Genomic DNA, 27,319 nt, shown 5'->3' with positions numbered 1-27,319 from the left:
GCATCGTTATCCGCTCTTGTTTCTTCATTTCTTCTTCATTCTTTTGCTTGGATACGTCAGGAAGCAGGATTTGTCAGCAGGAATAACCTGCGACAGATGGAACGTCAACCACCTGATCAAAAGCCTTTGCGCACAAGTGACTTAAGTCTCACGTCGACTAAGAATATAGGTATCTGATTGACTATAATTATAGTCGACAGTGCGTAAACACCCGTTTAAGATTTAAACCCCACAGAAAGTAACAACGACTCGTCGACAGTACGCAATGACTCTAAAAAGCGGTCCTGTTTTATACTGTGAATCCTCAATCATCATCATGATCAACCCATCGCTGGCTCACTACAGGGCACGGGTCTCCTCTCAGAGAGAATGGTTTTGGCCATAGTCTACCACGCTGACCATGTGCGGATTGGTAGACTTCACATACCTTTGAGAACATTATGGAGAACTCTTAGGCATGCAGGTTTCCTCACAATGTTTTCCTTCCCCGTTAAAACAAGTGATATTTAATTACTTAAAACGCACGTAACTCTGAAAAGCTAGAGGTGCGTGCCCGGGATCGAGCCCCCGACCTCCGATTAGAAGGCGGACGTCCTAACCTCAATACACTCCTGAATGTTAAACACTTCGTATCATATTCTATTAGATCCTATACAATAAAAACCGGTTACTCAATGCGCCCATCAAGTCATCAATTTAATGACAATGCTGCTGTTGCATGATTGTTATTGGCCGTCATTTAAATACCAATTAGGATGAACATTATAATATTTTAATGTCGACCATTTAAAGCATGAATATGTATAAAGGTACCTAGGGAACAGGATAATGTACGCTCGCGATTCAACAGCATAAAACTATGAAAGCAAAACCAGATCTCAAGTTTTTATTGATAACAACAGGTTTGCGCTTGACCGCCGCGCCGCGCCGTGCCGTCTCACTTTGTTTTAAGCATTGTAATCTTTAAGACACATCCACAGCAGCTATAAAAGCGTCAGATGCACAACACGATGCACTAAACAAATTTGAATTGGTATGGACACGACTTCAGAAAAAAAACGCACTACAATGGGTGTTCGTTTTTACAGATCCATTCTCAACCTGTCATACCGCTTCCAACTGCCAGGTTAACACGCTTCAATTTTGGACTGGATGGTATCGCACCTCTATTGAGGCAGCTTAAGAAGAAACGCATTAGGTATATTAGGAGATTGAACCTAAGTATTTCACATATCTAATTATATTATTACAGATACCTGTGGACAAACAGACAATCTTCCTGACCCTACTAAACAGTGTTGTGGCGTCGATCTGTCCGATGACCATCGAGAAACAAGTAAGTACAAGTTTTATTGAATCATCTTATGAATACATTTATAAATCGATGATGATAATGGAACGATCAGATTTTATTAGCAATTTGATTTTATTGGCAAAGTACAAACAGTTGTCGTTAAGAGTAAAGAGCCATATTTTCCAACCCTTAATGGTTGATTTAAAAAACTCATTTTTCTACTGCGTGATAATTTTATATTCGTATTTTTATTACGTTATTATTAATATTCTCGTCCTCATAATAAGGAAGTAGGTACATCGTGCGTACGTACTTGCAAAATTTACGATTTCATTATGGACTGGCCGGCGCACTGGGTTTAGTCTTAACCTTAATCCTGCAGAACACCTATATGTATTATATTATATAGACGGAAAAACTGACTGACTGACTGACTGACTGATCTATCAACGCAGAGATCGAACTACTGGACGGATCGGGCTGAAATTTGGCATGCAGATAGCTATTATGGCGTAGACATCCACTGAGAAAGGATTTTTGAAAATTCAACCCCTAAAGGAGGAAAACAGGGGTTTGAAGTTTGTGTAGTCCACGCGGACGAAGTCATGAGCATAAGCTAGTGATGAATAAGACACGAGACAGACACTCTTAAAAAAAAGTAATGATTATAGGTGGAGATGCAGCTTTGAACCAGTTCCCTTGGCTTGCACTCATAGAACACAATGCAGGCAGAATCACTTGTACAGGCGTCCTAATAAGTTCCCGACACGTGCTGACTGCAGCCCAGTGTCTTTATCATGCCCCGTAAGTTTGCATGTTGAGGCTGTTTTACAACTTCACAGTCAATTTACACTGTCCACAGTTTAGTTCAGAGATGCTAGTGTAACATTTCAAGTTAACTAATAAGCCACTTAATAGTGCATCTAACCTCGCACTAAAAAACACCTAAAAAAAATTGGATCAGAAATTGAGTGCGAGGTTGACCAAAAAAAACGGCTTTATTTACTGGCCTTTAACTTTACACGTGTAAACTGATTGAAACATGGCATAAACTCATGTCACAATATTTATATGTTTTATTTAGATTTTCGAAAGAAAAAATAGACTATGTACCTCTACGGGGTGTAGATTACACCGTGAAAGTAAACAGACAGACACAGATAGATAGACAGTAAGATACACTTTCGCAATAATTTTAAATTAGTTTGGATATGGACATGAGAGAGAGGCAGCACGTGCCAGATCTTCGTTATTTTATAAAAGCTGAAAGTTTCTCTGCGTATAGTGCCCAACACTGGGAGGAACATTTGTTTGGGTGTTTGTTTGGATCACGGTGGCTTGGGGAGATAACGCAATAAAGATGTAAAAAATCTTAAGTCAATTTTTTTTATTTACTTCAGAATAGTATTAGAAATCACGTCATGCATTGCCAAACACTTTGTGTCGTGGCAACCCCCTGGCAGAAAGCATTAAACTTTTTAAACTTAAGGGTGTCTTGCAGGGGGTTGCCATGGTTTGTACACCTTTATTACCTGTTATCCCAAAGCCACCATGATCCAAACAAACATCCAAACAGACGTTCCTCCCAGTGTTGGGGACACTACGCACAGAAACTTTCAGTTTTTATAAAATAAGGAAGGTTTAGTCCATGATATGTATGAACATACGTCTTGTGTGTTTGAAAACCAATTAACGTAATTTTTTCGTCACAGGAAAAATGTTCGCCTAGGCGAATTCAACAAAACGAACTCAGGCCCAGATTGCCTCCACGTAAATGGCAAGAAGAAGTGCACCGGTGGCGCCCTCACCATTCCGATAGGATTGGTCATTGCTCATCCAGAGTTCGCACGACCGAATTTCCATGGACATGATATCGCTATTATTAAACTTGCTGAAAGAGTACCATACAACGGTAAGCAAATACATAGTATATTGTACAACAAGGGCATAAAACAACATTTTATCCGAGACTTCGGCGACGGCAGATACATATTTATGTCGAGGATAAGATGGGTTTTATGACCGAGTTGTACACTCAGCTTTTCAATTCGTTTGCGAGGAAATTTAACAATAATAGTGTGGCTAATTCCATTGTACACTATCTCTAAACTAAACTAACATGACACGTCTAAATCTATTGCTATCCCTTTCATAATGTTGCTTGCGGTAAAGGATAGCACTAGATTTAGACCTGTTAATTTAGTTTAGTTTAGAGATTGTGTACAAGAGAATCGGCCCCATTATGATAATAAGTACCTATATTTAGTTAAAATTTAAAGTGAAATTTGAGCAATTTTGTAGTGAGGTTGTATAATGTATAGGTCTCAGGTCGGGAGTCCTATACAACCTCGTTACAAAATTGCTTATGATGAGGTTTACAGGTAGGGAGATCTATAATAACCTCATCATAAGTGCACTTTTATGGAAAATATTACTGGCACTACCTAGTACCTATAGAACTTCCATACTTACAATTTTTTGTGTCATGCATGTGTCATCAGATAGATTCTTGCTTACCTTTAAACACTTTATGAACGAAACAGTTCGCTTAGAGCTAGCATAAAGAAGAACTTTACGAGCATGTGAAGTGAAAAATAGTTTTAATATTAAACATCCATATGCAAAACATTTTAATAGTTCCAGTTATTATTCTTGTTATCAATTATATGTTTATAATCGTAACCAATTTAAAAAAACCCGACATTTAACCTTGTAAGTACTTGATGACATTACTATTACTGGTCAAATCTAGAAGTTATCTTAAAAAGCCTAAAATTGATAATAATACCTTACCTACTCTTAAAAGTTAAGGAAATTAATTAACATTTTCGCGTTACAAAAAATTTAATAAATCCTGTATTTGACAACTAGTCAAATCAGTGGCCCTACCGCGGTTGTTTGACAGCTACAATGTCACGATCGCAATTATCTCTGATTGGTTAATGCTCGCTCACTATTGGCCACAATGCATTGTTGCAACAAGAATCGCACAAATTCAACCAATCAGAACAATTGAGATTGTAATAATGATTGATGCAGGTTTTAGACAATCGCCCTACAGTATTTTTTATCAAACGTCAAAACACGCGCTTATTTCAATGAAATACTGGCATGTGACGTCACAATCATTTGACGTGCTTTTTTAGTATAATCGATAATTTAAAGGTCGCCAGGTCGAGATACAATCGGGGTGGGGACGCCCCGCATATCCGCACAGGTGTGCGGGGCGTCTACCCGCCTCATACCCCGATTGCCATACATACCTACACGCAAGCTTTCTTTATAGCTTTAATACTTAACTTCAGTCCCATTAAAAAGTAGGTAATAAACAGACAGACAAATATTTTGTGGATGTTTCAAAGTTCAGATTTCCGTCCGCCTGTCTACCGTCTGTAATTATTATTAGGTGCCATTTAATTTTCAGAATTTATTCGCCCGATCTGCCTACCATCGTCGGACATTACAACTTTACCGCCCGATGGGCTGCGACTGATCAACGCAGGCTGGGGCAGCGGACCCAAGAGCACTCATGAAGACGATGTAGTGAAACATTACGTAGAACTGCCTTACGTGCCATTGAAGGTAAAGAACTTCATCCATACTTTTTTTTAAATATTATAAATAAGAAAGCGTGTGTTTGTCCGTATGTCTGCTAACTTTTCAAGGCCCATCAGTCTACCCGATTTCAATAAAATTTGGTACAAAGATAGCTTGCATCCCGGGGAAGGACACACGCTCGTTTTGATCCCAGAAAATCAAAGAGTTCCCACGGGATTTTAAGAACCTAAATCCAAGCGGACGAAGTCGCGGGCATCATCTAGTAAGTAAACATTTTCTGTTGGGACTATGATCTATACTTTTATACTAATACTAGCTGATCCCCGCGGCTTCGCCCGCGTAGATTTAGGTTTTTAAAGATCCCGTATAGCCTTTATCACTCAGGAATAATGTAGCTTTCTACTGGTGAAAGAATTTTTAAAATCGGTTCAGTAGTTCTAAAGATTACCCCCTACAAACAAACTTAACGACATTACCTCTTTATATAATACTATGTTACTCGTGGATAATGTAGCTTTCGAATGGTGAAAGAATTTTTAAAATCGGTCCAGTAGTTTTTGAGCCTATTCAGTACAAACAAACAAACAAACAAACAAACAAACAAAGTTTTCCTCTTTATAATATTATATAGTGTAGACAACGGGCCGTGCAGCAGAAATCGTAATATTTTAATTTCGCCATAACTTCAAAACCAAACGTCCAATTTTAATCATTCAAAGACCAAATATTATCTCCATAAACTGTTCTTAGTGATGAAATCATTTATTTTGATAAGGATTAATAGCATGAGTAAAATAAACGCGTTTAAATGTAGTCCAAAAAAAATTCAAGATTTTTAAATAAAAAAATGGTTGCTGTGCCTCACTCGACATAGATGGGTATAGTGTGTCGCGGACTTTTTTGTAGATATTTATAAGATCTACAATTAATTAGAACATTTTATGGTTCTATCTTTTATAGTTTAGGCAGCGTACGCAAAATAAGTAACTTTTCTGGTTGATTTTTTACACCTTGTGTCCGAAAAACCCAAATATCTTACGGAACCCTATTTTTTTCCAAAATAAAATATAGCCTATGTTACTCGTGGATAATGTAGCTTTCGAATGGTGAAAGAATTTTTAAAATCGGTCCAGTAGTTTTTGAGCCTATTCAGTACAAACAAACAAACAAACAAACAAACAAACAAACAAACAAACAAACAAACAAAGTTTTCCTCTTTATAATATTAGTGTAGATTACAAAGAGGTATAGTTTGTTTGTAGGGGGGTAATCTCTGAAACTACTTGAACTGATTTTGAAAAAAAATCACCAGTAGAAAGCTGCATTATTTCTCAGTGACATAGGCTATATCATCCCTACGAAAATTGTTCCGTGCGAAGCCGAGGCGGGTCACTAGTTTTCTATAAAATTATCAGAAGTGCGCTGAAGCTGACCTTAGATTAGGTCACAAGGCCCGTACCGACCGCAAAATATTTTTCAATGCTGAAAATTCTACAGAAACGAGAAAGGAGCAATAAGTTAGCGCTCAACAGTTGCGTCGAAACTGTCAAAGAAATACTCAGATACAGCGGGGTGCTTCCAGAATGTAAAAAATATAGTTCTTCTACTTCGACACTTATAATCGACTAACGATTATAGGAAAGAGATTGTTCCTTTGACCAGTTTATTGATTCATCTTTTCTAAGAAGTGAGATTGGTCTGATAGAGGTTTTTCGGCAGAAGTCAGATTCTTAATTTTTTTTCTAAAATGCGATGCTGATTATATGAAATCAATTTTAAACCTCACAGCAAATTTTCAACTTTTCAGAGATGTCAAGAAATTTACCGGTCAAAATTAAATCAATTGGCATCCAAAATCGGTGACACTCATATCTGCGCGGGTGGTGAGAAAGACCTCGACTCCTGCAGAGGCGATGGCGGAGGTCCTTTGATGTCTGAACAAAATGGTCGATATAGTTTAGAGGGGATAGTGAGCTTTGGACCGGTGCCTTGCGGTAGAGAGGGTGTTCCCAGCGTCTATACCAGAGTTTACTCCTATCTGCCTTGGATCCAAAGCGTTACTTCCTCCTAAAACTCTAATTTTAAGATCGTCAATGATATTGTGATAATACCTATCTATACTTACCTTTTTTGTTTCAAAAAGCAAAGTGGTAAGAAATGTAATAAAAATGAATGAAACTCACTTGTTGTTTTAAGTAAATCTCTCTCTCTCGCAGGTTATAGGGTGATTTCTATAAACCAGATTTGTTCCTCGTCCAAATCTTCTTTTGTACCAAACTATGTTGAAAAGATACAAAAGACAATTAGTTCTAGAAAAATATGCAATACTGCAAGGCATCGCCAATTAGCTCTAGAAGAATATCTAATACTGCAAGGCATGGCCAAGTTCTGCACCCATACCTACGTAGTTGAAGTTATACGGATACGTACGAAACGATTTGCCTCCTCATTAATAATTCGAGCCGCTACGATATGGCACGCTCTTCCAGGCTAGAACACAGGCTGGAGGCGTTCCATATCCAAGCCGTGGAAGTTCTAGCATTAGTTTTGCCCTTTAATTTTAATATGGGTACCTTAAAGTCAAGAGTAAATAGGCATCTTCTAGGCAAGCGCGCTCTATCCTTATGCTTCATCATCACTTGCCACCAGGTCTGATTGCAGCCAAGCGCTAGTCTATAAATAAATAAAAAATCATCTACATTTCTGGAGCCTACAATAGCTAGATGGGTGTAATTCAATGGTTGAAGATTTCGTTTACCTGGGCTCCAATATGAGTAACAAAGGTGGTTGCGAAAGCAAAGAGCGCCATGTCACAGTTTTCTAGAATTGGATACACAAGAACATGTTCTTTGTGTTTTCCTTATTTCTACACGGAGCTGAGTCTCGGACTCTTAAAGCTACCGATAGAAAAAGAGACGCCTTTGAGAAGTGACGTTGGAGATATATGCTTAATGATTTAATATATCGTGGACCAAACAGACCCAACGTCCCAATACTAGGCTACTAAGCTAACCAAAAACTCAAATGAGTCTATCTAACATATGTATGCGGAAACCTTTGAATACTTCGGTTATATTACAAGAATGTCAGCTATATTGGAAAACTCATAGTCTCTAGTAAGATCGGAGGAAAGCGATCTCGCAGACGTTGCCCGAGACGTTTGGTCAGATCAGATGAGAGAAGCGGTCGACACGCCTATCTGCCATCCATGCCATCCACGTAGCTGATATCATATCATAGGCATATCGAGCCACGATTCTCAATGGAAACAATACAAAAAGAAATCTTCTAAAATTAGCCGGTTAGTGCGGACTCCCCTATTGGCAATGCGCTTTCGTTCTGTTTTGGTACTCCAGCGCTCGGTGAACACTAAATACACAAGGAACAACAGGGATTTTTGCTATAATCCGTAAAATATAAAAATTCGGTCTAGTGTCAATCTAACAAGGAAAATTCCTACAAAAAATATAATATGCGGACTATAATATATTGTAGTCCGCATATTATATTTTTAATTGGAATTTTCCTTGTTAGATTGACACTAGACCTAATTGGAATTTGGAAAGTTGCGTATTTTTCTATTATTACATATTCATACCAAACAGATATCCGAGTTCCTGTCGAACCCAAAATTTGAAACGTTATAGATATAGCTAATTACCTACAGAAATATTATAGGTAACATAAAACAAAGTCCGCGATAAGCAAAGCTCAGTCAGTGACACAGTGATATCGCAAACAGTGGACGTGCGATCCAGACAAATGGATTTAGTTGTGAAATTAGCTTTTCAAATTGCGATCATAATACACACAGTATGCGGTCAGGAAGGTACGTTTTCTTTACTCTTAAATTATCAAAACGTTTTTATAGCAAAGCAAACTATCCTAAATCTATAGTAGTTGACAATATCAGTGATCCTAATGAACCGTTTAAATAAATCTTTTTGGTTTTGATAGTTCAGAAAATTTTCTCAGTTTCCTAAACGAAGTTACCTATACTTAATGACTCGTACAAAATTACCTTTTAAATAACTTCAACTACTTTCACATAAATTTCGTTCCCATGACAAATGAAAATATAACATTCAAATAATCTTTGGATTCAGTTCTATTTCCTCACTCCTTAAGGAAGGAAGGAAGAGTTAGGAGCATGGACTGTAGACTAGTAGTGAAATTAAAGTGAAGGTGCCAAAGCTTCCAAATGACTTTATCATTGAATCCCGAGGTACAGCTGGTCGATTGCAAAAAAGCTGCATCAATCACTGGTACAATCTTAATTGTTCTGATTAGGTGATTCTATGGTATACTTGTTGCAACAATGCATTTTGGTCAATAATGAGAGAATGCCGGCCAACCAGAGGCGATTGTGAACTCCTCAATTCTAATGGTTTAGGCGTAATATTCACAAACATTCGTCATGACAAAAAATCTATTAATTGTGAATATTGTTTAACTAAAGGGCTTACGTAGTCTAGTAGAGGCGATTGCCAGCTGAACACTGATATGGACGAGAGCTGGCTGGACTCTCACCTCTGCCTCTGCGACCTGCGTTTTGCGTGGTCATTCATTTTCATTACAACAATTTCAGCCTTATGTAAAAGTAAAGGCTTAGCTTCAGTTGATAAGAAAATAGTAGCAGCGCCTCGCCGCCACTTCACTGCGTCAGTGGGCCTTTGCTAATATTCTCGCATTCATTGGGAAAAGTCAATCTGTATCGTGTGAAGTTCAACCGAACCTCAAATAGAAATAATTACAGCGACTCAATGATTAAAAAGTTCGTTGGTAACTTATAACAATTTTCTTCTATGGATTTTTTATCAGATGTCTGCCACACGCCAAAACAAGAAAGGGGTCAGTGCAAATTAATATCTGAATGCCCAGAGCTCATACCACTCACACAAACTGATCGGGTCACTCTAACGAAGTACCATTGTGGATGGGTGGAAAAAGAGCCTAAGGTAGATACCTAATTAATTACTGACTTACTCCCGTCAATTTGTTCACTCTAGGATCCAGAAAATCGAATAAGAATATATCAATAAATCATAACTACTACCTAATGTATAAATATGTGTTTGTTTGTTGGTTTGTCTTTTAATCACGGCGCAACGCAGGAACAACGGATTAACGTGATTTTTTTGGATGGCTATGGTTAAAGACCTGAAAAATGACACGTAGACGAAGTCGCGGGCATCATCTTGTTCTCTATGATTAAACATGGCATTGACTAAATAACAATGTGATGATACAAAATGATGAAAATGATTCACAAAATGATGAAATTTCTATCATTTTATAGTACCTACCTACCGATAAAAATGATGTTCGTCCGTCTGTCTGTTGGTTATCTACGCGTTCGCTCAAAATTCATACAATCGAGTTGAAAATTTGTACAGTTGTTGTTGAGGCTTCCGTGAAGGTTTCTGACATAGTACCATGAACGTACAACAGGTGGCGCGTGTGTTACATTGCAACGCATGCGGGGTATTCCGCATTAGTATGTATGAACTCATGAAATTCATGAAAAAAAAACTAAGTAAAAAGAAACTAAAACTAAGATATCGTATAAGTCGACACCGCAAAATATGATTTCAATATTTACTACGAGTGGTAGTGAATTTTTCTGCAACAACATATTATAATTACTATAAAAAATATCCCTGAAAATTTGTGTTTTATTTTCAGACAGAATATAGGTATACGCACAATGTAAATACTTACAGAGGCCTTTAATGATTGTGGACGAGCCCGCTAAAGGTCTAGTCCGCGAAAGCACAGAATATGTAATTGGCGAAAGATTGAGATGGCAATTGGGGTATGAGGCGGGGGGACGCCTCGGACACGTGTACGTCACCCGCGCTCACCCGCACCGAGTTAGCGTGGGGTATGTGCGGGTGTGCGGGACGTTCCCTTCCCGATTGCCATTTCAACCTGTCGCGTATTATACATACCCGAACTTCTGATCCAAACGGTCGGTAATTCCTCGCCCGTCTCGCCCTCTTGTGTCCCGCTGGATGACCGACTGTATGAAGTAGCTCTAGTCTGTATTAGGTATACATATAAAAACCTTTTTACAGGTGTGCTGCCCATTATTGACCACTACAACCACTACAAGCACTACAACCACTACGGTTTCACCTGATTTAATGATCTACCCTACATGTCACACAATACAGGGAAAATTTAAATATGGTTCATGCGTTCCTTTAAAATCGTGTGATTTAATACTACGATCATTTACCATGAAAATTAAAGATTTGCAAGATATTGAAGAGATAAGGTAAATTCGCAATATTTTTTGATCGAGTATAATTTCATTTGCCAAGATAAATCAGTATTTGTAGAGTCTACCGGGTGCTAGTATAGAGTATGGGCCACGGGAGTTTCGCTTAAAAGAATTTCGCTATGAGACATGCCGCAACCACAACCAGACCACAATCGCGGCAAAAATATCGCCAGGCACAATATAGGGTATTTTACGCTTTTTTGAAAAGTGTCTTAAATTGACCCTAAAGTTTAAAATAAATAAAGTTTAAGTTTTAAAATTCCAACGATAAGTGCAATAACAATGCATTTAAATGCATTTCAAATTTCGCCGCGAAAACGCTACCCGCCATCTTTTTAAGTTTATGAGCTGTCACGATGTCACACGGATTGGTAAGCAACGGTGTTTTCTGTGAAATACATTACAATTTCAATTCATGTGACGTCACAGTCGGAATTAACATGGCGGCTATGGTGTCATGCGTTTTGGATGACGCGGACGGTCAGTTCATCGATCGAAATTATATAGATTTACAAAGTAGCGCAGCCGCAGCGTTGCAGCCGCGCTGCCTCCACGCGGTCACTTTGCGGCACTGAGTGAGGCTCATAGTCGGGTTTTGTGTTGTACTTTATGTTGTTTTAAACTATACTCTCTTGTGTGATAAGATGCAGCGGCCCCGATATTATTAACGTATGCTGCGACAAGCGAGAAATAAGTACGAGATTCGATGATGTATGTACACCTTCGGAGTTCCCACCAAAACCACAAGAATCGACCCTTGAGAGACCGTGTTGTGGGATAGAAGTTCTCGACGGAAACAAAATTCTGGGTAAGTTCAGTTCACCAATTTCTCTCTCAAATAACAAAACAAACTTGTAAGTTAGTAGAAGTATGGTATGGTTGCTCTGCGTCGCGTTGTAGTGCCGACATAGATTTTTGCACGACGCGTGCACGTCGAGTCAGAAAGTCGAAACTATAGTGTAGAGCAGGCAATAAATGTGAAGGTGTGTGAAATCAGTTACTTTTCACGGCTAGACTTGCGCAGAATAATGCCCCCACCCCCGTCATTTGGTTGATTTATTTTAAAGCTAGTAAGAAATATTGGCAATAACGTGTTTAATATGTATTGCAGGTGGTCAAGACGCAACTATCTATCAGTATCCTTGGCTAGCTTTAATCAAGTCTACTAAACATTCAGGATTCCTTTGTGGAGGATCTTTAATAAGTAACAGATACGTTCTAACAGCAGCGCACTGCGTCATAGAGCCGTAAGTATACGTTAATGGCAAGCCTCTAGGCTTTTCCGCTTATAGCGATTTGTGAAGCGTACTACTGTGGAAGTCTGTGATTTTAAACAACAAACTCATTTTTCTATAATCTGCCAAAAATATCATAATCTGTATCACTCTATGCACCTTGAACTTGTTACGTACCTAACTACGTTTTTCCGTGTATATAAATGCGAAAGTGAGTTTGTTTGTTGGTTTATCCTTCAATCACGCCGCAACAGACCAACAGATCGATTTTTTGCTTGGATATAGTCCTCACCGGAGCAAAGTCCCCAAAGTCACGGGCATCAGATAGATAATAATAATTTCAACGCAAAGACAGAACACTTCTCTACAGCTTTATAATCATCAGCTAAACCAATCGTTGGTCCACTATAGAGTACGTTCTCCTCTCAGAATGAGAAGGGTTTAGGCCAGAGTCCATTTGCTGATCAAGTGCGCATTGTTAGATTTCACATGCTTTTGAAAACATTTTAGGATATTCTCAGACATGCAAGTTGCCTCACGATGTTTTCCTTCACCATTGAAACAAGTGATCTTTAATTGATTAATACTTAGAAAAGTTAGAGGTGCGTGCCAGTGATCAAGCGTCGGATCCCTTGAATAGGAAGCCAATATCTAAGCTATAGCTAGCTAAAGCTAATTTATATGCATATTAATTTCACCAGGCATTCATTTCAAGATCTGTATGTTGTGCTCGGAGAATACAACACTGCAAACAGTGGACCTGATTGTGTGCAGCTGTCGAAGGACGAGAAACAAAAGCAATGCACGGATGGTGACGTCCTAATACCTATTACAAATTATTTCGTCCACCCAAAATACGAACCACTTTCCCAAAATTATACAGTCTATCCTAACGATATCGCCTTGTTTAGGCTTGCTGAGATGGTCAACTTTACCGGTTAGTGGTTTTATAAGTACTTTTTCTTCTCCTACAACCTATAGAAGAAGAGGTCACAACACTACATCTACTAAATACTAATAGGTATATTCCGTACAAAAAGAGTTCTCACGCGGCATTTTAACTTTGTGCCAACTGTCATGTGAAAAGTACGGTACAACTTTAAAATAAGGACTAAATCGTACTTTTGACATGACAGTTGACACAAAGTCCAAATCGCGCGTGATTGCTCATTTTGTATGCATTATACCAGCAATATACGCTAAATTATATTGCCGACCAGTTTTTGAAGCAACTTGATTTTTGACATTTTGGCACTGATAACAGTAGTGAGCGTCATGTGAGCGTACTCGGAAATAATGTCAGTGATGAGACATACGTAGTAGTACTTCCAAATTCTTGGCATCTATCAACATAGTGACAACACGAAGACCATTTGACAAGAAGTGTCAATTTTAATCCCTAGTACTCTCGGTGGGGCGCGGGCGCTTCGAATCGGTACAAAAAATACCTGCCATTTTGTATGGCACAGCTCTTCTAGCATATTTGTAGAATAGGTAATTTCAGTGGGTTGAAATAAACAGATAGCTTAAAGGCTATATATAAGAATGGGAAGATAAGACGAGACAAGTGATAAATGACAATGCAGAAGGAATATGGCAGTATTTATCTAACCCAAACTTCTAATCGGTTTGTATGCAGCTAATTTTTGACGATCTCCCTGGCGCAGTGGTGAATGCTGTGGTCTTTTCAGTGGGAGGTCCCGGGTTCGATTCCTGGCAGGGGAAATTTGGGATTTTGTAATTTCTAAATTTTTTCTGGTCTGGTGTGAGGCTTCGGCCGTGGCTAGTTAGCACCTTACCATGCCGCCAAGCGATATAGCGTTCCGGTATGATGCCGTGTAGAAACCAAATGGGCATGGGTTTAATAAAACTGCCATACCCCTTCCAGGTTAGCCCGCTTCCATCTTAGACTGCATCATCACTTACCACCAGGTGAGATTGCAGTCAATGTCTAACTTGTATCTGAATAATAATAAAAAAAGCTTCGTACTGAAACGATAATTGCTTGGCGGGCGCGGGGCGGCAGCATGTCTTTGTCGATGGTGTTGTAGCGATGGCCAAAGCCTCCCACCAGACAAAACTTCAATAGATTTTTATTTTAACAATCCCTTTGTTTCACATTTTTTCTTGAAGTTCTAAAGCGTTATTTTTTGTTATTTAGGAATACGTAACAGCGCCTCTTTGTGATTTGTGATGCTTTTGATCTGATAATATGGCTAATTCTGCTGAGACCATCTTTAAGCTAATATAAATTGACAAGTCTAAATCTAGTGCTATCTTTATCTGCATGAAAGACAATTTAGTTTGGAGATTGTGTCCAACAGAATTAGCAGCATTGTATACCTCCTTCCTCCAGATTTTATCAGGCCCATCTGTCTGCCTACATCAGACATAACCAAATCTCCAAAACGAGATCTGAGATTCTTCGCGGCCGGATGGGGAGCTATAAACTTAACAACAATTACAAGTGACATTAAGCAGCATGTTAGCTTGCCGTTTGTGAGTCGTAAGGTAGGTAATATCATCGAACAAATTCATTTTAATTTCCAGTATCCAGTTTTCTACCAGTTCTTGTTAAAGGCAACGTCTAATAGGTATAACATACTGATAAGTGATCAATAATGATTGATTACTACATGGAGTAACGCTTATTCGCTGCATCAGTCTGTTGGAAAGCGCTGATCTCATAACTTTCTAAGGCCTGACGTCCACTGGCGGCACGGCACGGCAGCAGAGTGAACTAGAGTGGGGGAACTCTCGGATTGATCCTGAATCGACGATATTATTATAGTAGGCTATGATGATGTATAATCAAAGAAAAATAGGTCTACTTTAGGACTACCTACGTCATAGGTACCTACTAACATTTGACGCCTGCCAGTGACGTCGAAGCCTCGACCAAAAAATGCATAAGGCACTTTTTTTTAGCATAGTAGCACTCGTCGGGTATCCTCTAGTATTTATAATCTATCAATGACTCTATACTTACCATATTATTTCAGGTATGTAAATTAACGTACTACGGAGCAATATGGCACCACCAAATCTGTGCTGGAAGTACATCAAACGAAGACACCTGCAAGGGTGATTCTGGTGGGCCTTTGATGTATCTACGACACAACATCCAAGAGCTAGTCGGCATAACAAGCTTCGGGTTAATGCAATGCGGTACTCGCGGAAAGCCTAGTGTTTACACTAAGGTTTATGATTACCTGTGGTGGGTTAATGAAACTATTACGAAATATAAATAAAAAGAACTACTGAAGAGACCACACACTAAAAGACTACACACGTTCACAGTGTTCATACCCGCATTTGAGCCTAAGGCTAAGCGTATGCTGACAATTGACACACAGGCGACGTAGTTCAGAGCAGTGCAGGGCAGAGGAGCAGATTTTGTAATGCATGATACTGACAGCTTCGTATGCTACGGCGCAGGCACGTGCAACGCAGACATGTCTGTGCTGCTCTGCGTGGCGTTGTAGTGCCGGTAGGTACAGATACTGCACGACGCGTGCACATCAACTTAGAATTATTCTTTGTACAACTAGAACGAGTCTTTGTGACTGGGGCGTATGCTGCGACACGGACTGTGTCGCTCAGTTGCGTCGCAGCTCGTCGTCGCTCGTGGCCTATGCCCTGCCCTGCTAAATCTATATACTGTGATGTGCTATGCTTAGTCTTAAGGTCCTGGACAGAAGCAAAGCGCGGCGACAGTTCGGTCAACTAAACATGCACGATTTATAATGCGAGGAACTATGAAGCAGGCCACACTGTAGGGCGCTATGGGAAGAGCGCGTCTGTCTAATGAAAGCTGATAGTTAATTTAACTCGCCTGGTTTGGACATTAGGTTTATATATTCATATTTTTAGGGCTCCGTACCTCAAAAGGAATTAAGGAATCCGTATAGGACCCATTTGTTGTCTGTCGTGTCTGCCAAGAAAACCTACAGGGTACTTCCCGTTGACCTAGAATCTTGATTGGCAGGTAGGTAGATCTACAGTAAAAGAAAACCGTGAATTTGTGGTTACATCACAAAAGCAATTAAAATGTGTTTACTATGTGTTCACAAAAAAATTTATTACTAAGGGCCGTTTTTTCAATCGTCAAGAAACTTTTATCTGAGGAATTTATTTGACGTTTTGACAGATTTATACAAAAACTGTCAAAACCACAATTTTGTTCCTGAGATTAAAGTTATTTAATAATTGAAAAATCGGGCCTTAATCACATAAAGATGGCGCAGTCCGTCATTAACTTGCAGTGTTCTATATAAAAGTGTTAGGTAGGTACATCTTGTACGATGGTACGGAACCCTTCGTGTGCGAGTCCGTCTCGCACTTGACCGATATTTCAATTAATAAAATTCCGCAGGATTTATATTTATTTGACCTGGTCTATCAATACAAACGTTTTGAATGTGAAATCTAATTATGAAATGTTGGTAGGTAAAGTACAAAGGTACAAAAATCCCGTAGTATCAATAAAATTATTTTGTAAACATATTTACAAAAATAGCCCCGGAATGCAAGCTATTATTTCGTTAAACAGATTAACTGTGAAAAGCTAGCAGACAGACAGAAACACTTTCACATTTAAAATATTAGTGTGAATTCACTAAGTTCACAATATATCCATTAAGAGTTAATCACATAATATTATGCACATGAAAGTTCCTGTATACGTTCCTTAACTATAAATAAGTGTAGGTATAAGTTCCTTAACTAATAAATGTATGGATTACATATTTTAAATTTTAATATAACTATAACTGTTAAAATGTTTTATTTTATTCTGACCCTGGGGCAAGACAACATCTAAATGATCTAGTTACCACAGATTACACAGATTACCGGAATAAAAGGTTCGTAACCTTATTTCTATCTCTATGCACATAACTGATTAAGTTCAACCAAATTGAAAAAAACAGTTTAGATAATATGGAATGATTTTTTTGTTGAAATAAAGTTTAACAAGTACGAGTAGGTATGTACTTTTGAATCGTCCAAAGTTTAGTCATTTTGGTAAGAATTGGTAATATTATAATATCAGTCGACAACTACCTCTAAGAAATAATCTAAATGAAGTCACAATTTTGATCATTATAGAGCTCATAGTTATAGGGCAGACTAATCTAAATGGAATTTACATGCAAAAAACCGGCCAAGTGCGAGTCAGGCTCGCGCAATGAGGGTTCCGTACTAGTCGTATTTTTTCGACATTTTTCACGATAATTCAAAAACTATGATGCATAAAAATAAATAAAAATCTGTTTTAGAATGTACAGGTGAAGACCTTTCATTTGATACCCCACTTGATAGTTGAAAATACTAATTATTAGTTCATGACCACAATTTAATTTTTTTTTGTGTGATCTAACTCTAAATTCACGGGTTTCAGATTTTTCCCCAAATGTCAGCTATAAGATCTACCTACCTGCCAAATTTCATGATTCTAGGTCAACGGGAAGTACCCTGTAGGTTTCTTGACAGACAGACAGACAACAAGTGATCCTATAAGGGTTCCGTTTTTCCTTTTGAGGTACGGAACCCTAAAAACGTTTCTTATTTTGATAACAAATGAGAAGCAAATGAGTCTCTATACGATGTATTAGCTATATTATTATTATACTTAGTACCTACTTGTTAAGTTGATAAGCCAATAGCCACGCGTGTAAGCAGTTAAATTATATTTTGTATGAAATATAATTGAAATGAACGTAAATTCATAATTTTAGCCACGAAAAACAATGTACGTAGCATGTTAAAATAGAAACCCGTAATCACTTATTTATACTTGTATAGCTTGAGCCAAATAAGTGCACAGACGAACTAGCGATTTGTCTTCCGACTACAATACAACACAATACTTCTGAATACAATGCAATACAATTCTTTATTTTTATAATGTGTGGAGGTACATAAGGTGTTAAATCTAATAAACATAGTCCAGCACATTAGCCATGTCGGCGTACAAATAGGTATACCTAGTAGTAATAGATGTTTTATGCTAATACGTGGAGAGCGCGGGACGTGCCTCGTCCGCGCCTTGTACGTGGTACGGCTCGTGCCCGCAACATGTTAGCTTAAATCATCCCTTAAAGTTACTTCTTTACCAAATTAGCACTGTCAAATCGAAAAAAATATTTCGCGACCAATAATAATATTCATGACAAGCTCTATATACTTATATATGAAAATGAATCACTGAATGTGTTGCTGATCGCAAATCTCGAGAACAGCTGAACCGATTTCGCTAATTCATTTTTTTATAATATACCTTGAAGTACGAGGATGGTTCTTACGGACAGAAAAATTTAAAAAATTGCCTGAAAAAGAATCAACTGTTAGGCGGTACGAAGTTCGCCGGGGCAGTAAGTTACTAATAATATGAAATGGTCATGTCTTAATTAGTATTAGTAGTTGACTTTCCAAACTCCACTGAGCGAAGATTGAGAAATCAATAGAAGCAGGCCTCGGCCCCCGGAGGGATGTAACGTCGATGATGATGATAAACACACAACATGTAGGACACACGAGCTTGAGCGCGCCTGAGTTTACTGCGCGGCTCTGTAAATAATATAGCTTAGTTTGAGTCATTATTAAGAACTAGGTGATGCCCGTGACTTCATCTGCGTGAATTTAGGTTATTTTAAAATCCCTAGAGAAATCTTTAATTTTTCCGGGATAAAAAGTAGCCTATGTGGACATAGTTTACATTTCGGAACGGATTCCGACATGTAAACTAACTCTGTACCAAATTTCATCAAAATCGGTTGAACGGTTGAGTCGTGAAAAGCTGGCAGACACAGACAGACACGACGCACTTTCGCATTTATAATATTAGTACTTAAGTATGGATAGGAAAGACACCGCGCCTATGCCCTGTCAGTGTGTCTTTCGCCTTAGTCCACATTTGCAAATTGCAAAGCCAAAGCTCCAAAACACAGTGACAGAGTACAGACTACAGACGTGCTTCGAAGTTCGAACAGTGTTGCGGTGACTCCACACGCAGCGGACGTGCATTGCTAAGATGTACTCTTTATTGAAAGTGGTGTTTGTAACGTTTGTGATATGCATCGTATGCGGCCAGGAAGGTACGTTGCTCTTTACACATTTATTGCTTTAACAGTATTTTCATCCAATACAGGTCTTACAGGTAAGACAATGTCGGTCGGACCGACCTTAAAGTTTAGGAAAAGAAATATTTATTTACGCACGAAGTATGAGCGTAACTTTCACACAGATACTTGTATGTTCTAAATCTTGATATAAATGTAGGTGATAATTATGTTAAGTAAAAGATAAAGTTTTACTTAAAATTTGCAGCGTATTAGGTATTGCTAGAAGCAGTTAATTATTTGTGATAACTGATAACTAATGTAAGTAGATCCGAATAGGTATGTGATGTTGCAAACATTTCGAAATGAGATACATAAATATTAAATTAGATAGTTTTGACAGTAACTATAGCTTTAATAATTATACAGATTTTTTGAAAACTTTTTTGAATACTCAGGCATACGGACCTACCCACCTTAATCATTGGCGAAATTTAAAGAATTTTCTTTTTCATTGCTCACCAATTTCCAATCAAACAGAAATTCAAAGTAGGAACTTTGGACATGTAGTAGCTAGGTTTAGGTTAAATAAGCCAAGTTATACATAACGTGACATCAACAGCACCAGGAAAACCGATAAATTGGGTAATTTCAATGTATCATCAGGTATAATTAAGGACATTATATACAAGGGCAAAGATCCCACAGAATGACCAATAATTTTTTTTATTTTTTTTGTAGTTTTTGCTATATGTTCTATAACTCAGTCCATCGGCCTCAGTACGTGGGAAATCGAAAACCTAAAGATTATAGGATCTTAAGGTCGTATAGAAGGAGGTTATCTATAGTAATTAATATTATAAAGAGGTAAAGTTTGCTACTTTGTAAATTTATATGTAGGGGTAATCTCTGGAAGTAATGATCAAATTCTGAAAATTATTTCACTGATATAGAACTACATTGTCTTTGAGTGCTAAGCTGATACTTTAAGGCTACAAATTATCCCAAAAAAATGCACAGCTCCTATAGGTCACACGGACGAAGTCACGGACAAAACTTAGTCGAAAAGACAAGACAATTATTTGTCAACAATACAAACAAGGCCACGCCTAACTTAAAGCATAAAATAACCATTATAAAAAAAAATAGATCAGTCAGGCCAATTTTTCTTTTTATATAAGATCCTACTGAAATGAAAGCTTTACAGAAAAAAATTCCTGAGACACCCTAGCATAAATAAATAAATTTTTAATTATTAATTAATAATTAATCTAAATATACAAAAGGAAAAGGTGACTGACTGACTGACTGACTGACTGATCTATCAAAGCACAGCTCAAACTACTGGACGGATCGGGCTGAAATTTGGCATGTAGATAGCTATTACGACGTAGGCATCCGCTAAGAAAGGATTTTTGAAAATTCAACCTCTAAGGGGGTGAAATAGGGATTTGAAATTTGTGTAGTCCACGCATACGAAGTCGCGAGCATAAGCTAGTTAATTAATAAATTGGTCTCGCTCCGCTCTCACCCTAGTTTAATTTTTATTATATTTTAAACTAGTCTTCATGCATACGTGACATCTAAAGCAAAACAGGAATAAAATAAATCCCCGTATTCGTATGGAATTAATTACATATTATTAGAAATACGCAAAATACCTCAGTGAATCACAATAATTAACCTCATTATGATTCATAATTTAAGAACTACTAATACTAAAATTCATTTTTAACACATTACATTTTATACTGAAGAATAACGATTATTTATACAATGTTTAACCAAAATCACCAAAATATAGAATAGGGAGTATGTATAGGGATTCACTTATATTGTAATATTGTATCTAGACTATCAAAAAGTGTACAATGGTATTGAATAAATGATTTGACTTTGACTTTCTCGGAATTAATTTTATCATTAGAGTGAAACAATAAGAGATAAAAGGTTCCTACAACAAATAAGTGTTGGAAATTGATGTTAGGCTTTACATCTACTCAAAGACTTTTTAAATAAGGTATAGTCAAGAATCTTGACGTGCGTTAGTTGCATGTTAAAAAGGCGAATAAAATTATTATATGATTTATTTAAAGTTTAAACACATTTTATTTTAAAAAACTACACAAAAACAGATATTTAAAGATCCGAAGTTTTAATAAATTATTATTTTTAACCTGATATTATACAAACTAGTAGCTACTAATTTAAAATTGGTTGCTTAGATTACTATGCAGATCTCTGCTACACACCAACGCAAGAAGAAGGCCAATGCATATCGCTGGATAGCTGCGATCAACTCAAGCCGCTCATTACCAAATCAAGGGAAACTCTGAAACAGTACCACTGTGGATGGGACGGTACAGTTCCTAAGGTAGGATCGTCGGGGGGCACAGTTCCTAAGGTAATCGTTATTACTGTATTTTTGGTGGTGGTACGTTTAAGACTGCAAATTAATTAACATAGTAAGTAACCTGATTCACTTTATTCCAATACAATTTAGAGTTTAGACTGGGACTCGAAACTTGGTTTGAATACTTTTCAATATAGGTATACACTATAAAACTAAATTCCATCCCTAAAGGGGAAATTTACGAAATCACTGATCGTTTTCCTTTTAATTTCTATTATTTGACTATGACTGGCTTAACTTTCATTTACTGTTTCAAAAAGCTGGGACTAAAATATTATTAAGTCTAATCCACAAAATATCGGTGATTAAGTATACATATAAAAGAGTACCTAGGAGGTTGCAAAACACGTGTTTGTACAATGAGAAAATTATTTAAAAATGCAAAAAAATATCTACTATGTCTAATGTAATGGCAGGCGGTTAAAGTTACATTACGGTTACGGTTAAGTCAGTATTGATACCTCCATGATTTAAGTTAAAGGTAAAATTTTGGTCCAAAGTTAAAATATACATACCTAGGTACTTGTGCCAACTATTTTGCGTTTAATGACGGCCAAAGTTAAACTGTAGCCGTAACGTAACGGCTGTCATGCAACTAGACCTTAGTACATATATAAGATACCGATAGTAATACTAATAACGAATAACAATTTTTAAATTAGTCAAAAGTCAAGGTTACCATAATCATAATAACACTGTAGAAACCATCGATAAAAATGACAAGATATAGTCAAGCGAACAAGGTTTTGGAACCAAATAAATCAGCGCCACCTCTTAGATACAAATGAACGACCCGTTTGAAATCCAGACGTCACTGAGATTGCATTGGTGCTAAAGCACCACTGAGTCGGTGCCATTTTGTTTGTTAAATAGCCCTGTCCATACGAAGTAATATATAAGTCAATGGTAGAAACTAAATTATGCAACACCATAAAAATAATACTAACCAAACCGTACACGATACTTTAACATCAGCAATCAGTTATCTTGGAACTGCATCAACGCTACATGGCCTTTGGGCAATTTATTGCGGTTATGCGTGACATCAAAATGACAGATACCAGAGTCTTACTAAATTGCTCTAGTGTCCTGACTGGCAGTCGCTACGGGCATTCCGTTACTAAGTAGTATATAAAAATATTGCGGAGTTCATAGTTCAACTGCAGTTTGAAGCTGACGAAAAGCTTTCAGTTCGCACAAGCTCCTGCGATAGTAGGATACGACAATCGTATGGGCTTGTGAGAGCGCTTGTATTGTAATACTGTCGCCATTAAATCTGATATTATAAATACAAAAACCGGCCCAGTGATAGACAGACTCGCGCACTGAGGGTTCCGTACTACAATCGTATTTTATCGACATTTTGCACGATAAATCAACAACTATTGTGCTTAAAAATTTAAAAAAAACTGTTTTAAAATGTAGGTACAAGTAAAGCCCTTTCATAATATGAACCCCCACTTAGTATAGTAATCTTACTTTGAAAGTTGAAAATAGGAACACATTTCAATTCTTCGCTGGTAAAGAGGAGACCGATTATTACCGATGTTAAAAGTATGATAAGCTTGGTAGCCTTTACTTGTGCATTCATAAAAATCTTTCCATAGGTTTGCTGCCCGTCTACAGGCACTACAACTCCAGAAACAGGAAGTTCTGTCTCTCCACTACCAACAGACGCCTGCTTCACGCTAGAGAGCAAGCTCGGCTCCTGTTTGCCTGTGCACTCATGTCCACATATAGTAAAGATGTTGGCTACGAAAACCGCACAAAGCTTGGACTATTTCCAACGCTCGAGGTAAAATCCTTATTACTAACTGGTATTTTGGATTTTTGTATTGGCTATTTTCGAGTGATTAGATTTTTCTAGGAACTAGCGTAGTTGAAGACCAAGACTACAAGACTAGCAAAGCATTCTTTTAATATTATCTTCTTTCGTCTCTGTCGAATAGGTGACCCAAATATGTTAAGACTATTATAGACCATTTGAGATGATCCAGTTCTGATCGAGAATATAAAATTAAATGGTTTTAATTTTTTTATTAAATTGGTTAGATACGGTTCTGGAACCTAATAATAAGGTTATTATTAGGATTATTATTCCATAACCGTGTCTAAACAATTTCGATTTTATTCTGATCGCAATGAAATAGTTTTCAAGATTGTGTAAATTGACTTCATTGTATGTAGTTAAATAAATGGAAATCCTATGGCCTTAGATTTCAATTTTTTTGATTTTTTTAAGGAAATATGCGTGGACTATACGGATATCATGTACTAATACAATATCTGGGGCAGAGTTTGACATGGCGAAATTACCGTTTTCATAATCTCGACTTGGCGATTCAAACTGGTTTGTGAAAGCACTTAGCGGGAAAGAACATTTTGTACGTACAGTTTACAGCCCTACCCTAAATTGCTAATAATCACAAATACATAATATCTTCAGACTTCAGCGCATAAATTGATTGATTAATTATTCACTAGGATTTCCATATAAATAAATTAATCGTTTATTTTCAACCATTTTGTATTTGTTTTCAGGAAACCCTCTGATATTTATATTTTAAGGTCCTTGAATATTGTGTGTATCTTAAAAAGTTTATTATTATTTATAACTATTTTACTTTATAATTTTAGATCATATTGATGATGATGGTGAAAAAAGAGGTACATACTTAATAAACACCATATTTATTACTAAACTATTTACCACTGCCCTCATTACACCAACGTGAAAGTCGACGAATTTGGGCCCGAACATTCGCCAGATAGGAGAAAATTCTAGTTAGAGGTCGTGATTTATACGTCAATCTCTCGCGCTCTAACCTACGCTACGCGTTAACTTCACTATTTGCTCAGTGTCTCAGAGGAGCAGAAGTGTTTGGGGTTTTCGTCAACATTTGGGTATTCCAGTACGATACGCCAATCTTCGCTATTGTATATTAAGCACAATACGCCCGGCAATTGAACAGTTTAGTAATTCAATCACTTTCATCAAAAAATCATGATTGAATGAATGAAAGGCAAAGGCTAGAAGCAGCCATGAGTCAAGGCAGCACCTTACCCGGTGGCTCAAGTGGAGATGCTGCCTCAACCTGCCTCAATCTGAGGCACACCGCACCATGAGCCAAATTTTATCAACTTACTATGTCAACTTTGAATTGTGTTTAAGGGTTAACCTCAGTCTGGACCATGCATTTAGTTAACTTTGTTCTCATATTTTGATCAGCCTGTTTCTTTCAAGTCGAGATAACTCTAATGGATAAGAAGCGTTACATTAGTTGCAAACCAACTGTTTAAAATGTGTATCGCGTCATTGAAGGTCATCTACCATTACCTACGAGTACAATGAGAAAGGAAAAACCGTCTGACCACGCGCAAAGAATGCAAAATCTCAGGTGGACATAATACGCACGCAAGTTTAATTACAACATTGTATTGTTTCTTCACGTCATCTGTACAAGTTGTAATTAAATTAACTCGGTCTCAGTACTTTCCCAGCACTTTATTTTTTATCAAAGACTAGTTTGATAAACTTGATAGTAGTCATAAAGACCTCAACACACAAAACACGATGGTAGCGACGGTACGGCAAGGAAACTTAGCACACGGCAGTACAACCACACACGACTCCAAGTAGCGCGTTTTCTATTGCTCTGCCCGCTCAGCAGTGTGAACTGTGAGCCTTCACACAATTCCTTAAACAATTTGCAATTTCTAGCGCCGTCGCCCGCCCCGCTTTGAGCACTTTTCAATCACGCATCTAGATAGAAACACGTAGAATTATGGTCAGTAATTTTTATTCCAAATCATAATAGCCTCCTAATCAGAAGTCGGGGGTTCGATCTCGGGCATGTACCTCTAACTTTTCGGAGTTATGTGCGTTTTAAGTAATTAAAAGTGATATTTAATCCTGAAAGAAAACACCGTGAGGAAACCTGCATGCCTGAGAGTTCTCGATAATGTTCTCAAAGGTGCGCACTTGACCAGCGTGATAGACTATATTATGGCCAAAACCCTTCTCACCTGAGGGGAGAACCGTTCTCTGTAGTGAGCCGGCGATGAGTTTATCATGAAGAAGATGATGATACTAGAAGGCATGGGTAATTCATATCATAACTGAGCGATTGTACTGATTGCTATTTCGTCTTTCTTCAGATGCATGGGACCCGAACCGAAGGTGATGTACGTATGCTGTGACCCGAACGTTAGTCCGAGTGCTGAAGTGATATCGAGAGACGGCGCGTGCCCACCATCAGCGCTGCCGCCGAATCCCGCGAGCCTATGCTGTGGGACAGAAAGCTTCACTGGAAATAAAGTGATTGGTAAGTTTGAATTATATTAGGATTTGTCTTCGCTACTCGTATTTCCACCAAATTATCCAACCGATCCGTATCGTACGCTAATTTTCGTCACGATACCGATTCGCGGTTAGGAGGTCAAAATACGTTATACCAAATTTCAGGTTCATCGGAAATATGTGCTTTTCGGAAGTGTATCCCGTATTAAACTTACTAGCTTAGGTACTAGCTTATGCTCGCGACTTCGTCCGCGTGGACTACGCAAATTTCAAACCCCTATTTCACCCCCTTAGGGGTTGAATTTTCAAAAATAGTTTCTTAGCGTATGCCTACGTCATAATAGCTATCTGCATGTCAAATTTCAACCCGATCCGTCCAGTAGTTTGAGCTGTGCGTTGATAGATGAGTCAGTCAGTCAGTCGCGCGATATTGAAGTTTGTATGTTATTGATTTTAATTTTGAACAAATAAAGATAAGTTTAATTTAATTAAAATAAAATATTTAATGAGTTTTGTAAATAATAATCGGAACTCAAACTTTCAGGTGGTACCGAGACAGGTATAGACCAATACCCGTGGCTGGCTCTACTCGAATATACAAGACCGCAGCTTTGCGGAGGATCGTTGATAAGCAACAAATATGTGCTGACGGCTGCTCACTGTATACTGAACAAATCAAATAAGCCGCGAGAAGTGTAAGTAATACTTATGGATATATTATTATGCAACCGTTTTGTTATTCTAAGTTAAACACCTAGTCTAACAAATAATTGTGATTTATTTATTGCAATAATCGCAATTTATTGTTAACTAGCTTATGCCCGCGACTTCGTCCGCGTGGACTACACAAATTTCGAACCCCTATTTTACCCCCTCGGGGATTGAATTTTCAAAAATCCTTTCTTAGCGGATGCCTACGTCATAATAGCTACCTGCATGCAAAATTTCAGCCCGATCCGTCCAGTAGTTTGACCTGTGTGTTGATAGATCAGTCAGTCAGTCAGTTAGTCACCTTTTCCTTTTATATATTTAGACTAGCTTAAACCCGCGACTTCGTCCGGGTGAATTGCACAAATTTCAACCCCCTATTTTATATAACCCCTTAGGCGTTGGTTTTTCAAAAATCCTTTCTTAGCGGAGGCCTACGTCATAATAGCTATCTGCATGCCAAT

General features: G+C 37.8%; 2 protein-coding genes across 4 annotated transcripts in view; one reads left to right on the top strand and one right to left on the bottom strand.

The window, feature by feature from the left end:
- Window positions 1-27,319, top strand: part of LOC117983752 (transmembrane protease serine 9-like) — a 267,133-nt gene that overhangs the window by 1,221 nt on the left and 238,593 nt on the right. Inside the window, exons 2-19 of the mRNA XM_034970371.2 lie at window positions 1,253-1,336; window positions 1,966-2,098; window positions 3,007-3,206; window positions 4,719-4,876; window positions 6,660-6,920; window positions 8,558-8,681; window positions 9,674-9,810; window positions 10,930-11,132; window positions 11,783-11,946; window positions 12,250-12,385; window positions 13,075-13,310; window positions 14,730-14,884; window positions 15,376-15,609; window positions 19,380-19,470; window positions 21,660-21,838; window positions 23,455-23,642; window positions 26,006-26,172; window positions 26,692-26,842. Coding sequence (XP_034826262.2) covers window positions 1,253-1,336; window positions 1,966-2,098; window positions 3,007-3,206; window positions 4,719-4,876; window positions 6,660-6,920; window positions 8,558-8,681; window positions 9,674-9,810; window positions 10,930-11,132; window positions 11,783-11,946; window positions 12,250-12,385; window positions 13,075-13,310; window positions 14,730-14,884; window positions 15,376-15,609; window positions 19,380-19,470; window positions 21,660-21,838; window positions 23,455-23,642; window positions 26,006-26,172; window positions 26,692-26,842 — 3,001 coding nt within the window. The remainder of the gene's footprint in view (window positions 1-1,252; window positions 1,337-1,965; window positions 2,099-3,006; window positions 3,207-4,718; window positions 4,877-6,659; window positions 6,921-8,557; window positions 8,682-9,673; window positions 9,811-10,929; window positions 11,133-11,782; window positions 11,947-12,249; window positions 12,386-13,074; window positions 13,311-14,729; window positions 14,885-15,375; window positions 15,610-19,379; window positions 19,471-21,659; window positions 21,839-23,454; window positions 23,643-26,005; window positions 26,173-26,691; window positions 26,843-27,319) is intronic.
- Window positions 1-27,319, bottom strand: part of mim (missing-in-metastasis) — a 142,019-nt gene that overhangs the window by 34,454 nt on the left and 80,246 nt on the right. The window lies entirely within an intron of this gene.

Source organism: Maniola hyperantus, chromosome 7 (genome assembly GCF_902806685.2).
Source record: "Maniola hyperantus chromosome 7, iAphHyp1.2, whole genome shotgun sequence".
Classification (NCBI taxonomy): domain Eukaryota; kingdom Metazoa; phylum Arthropoda; class Insecta; order Lepidoptera; family Nymphalidae; genus Maniola; species Maniola hyperantus.
Note: the sequence above shows the minus strand (reverse complement) of the source record. Positions and strands in the feature narration are given on the sequence as shown.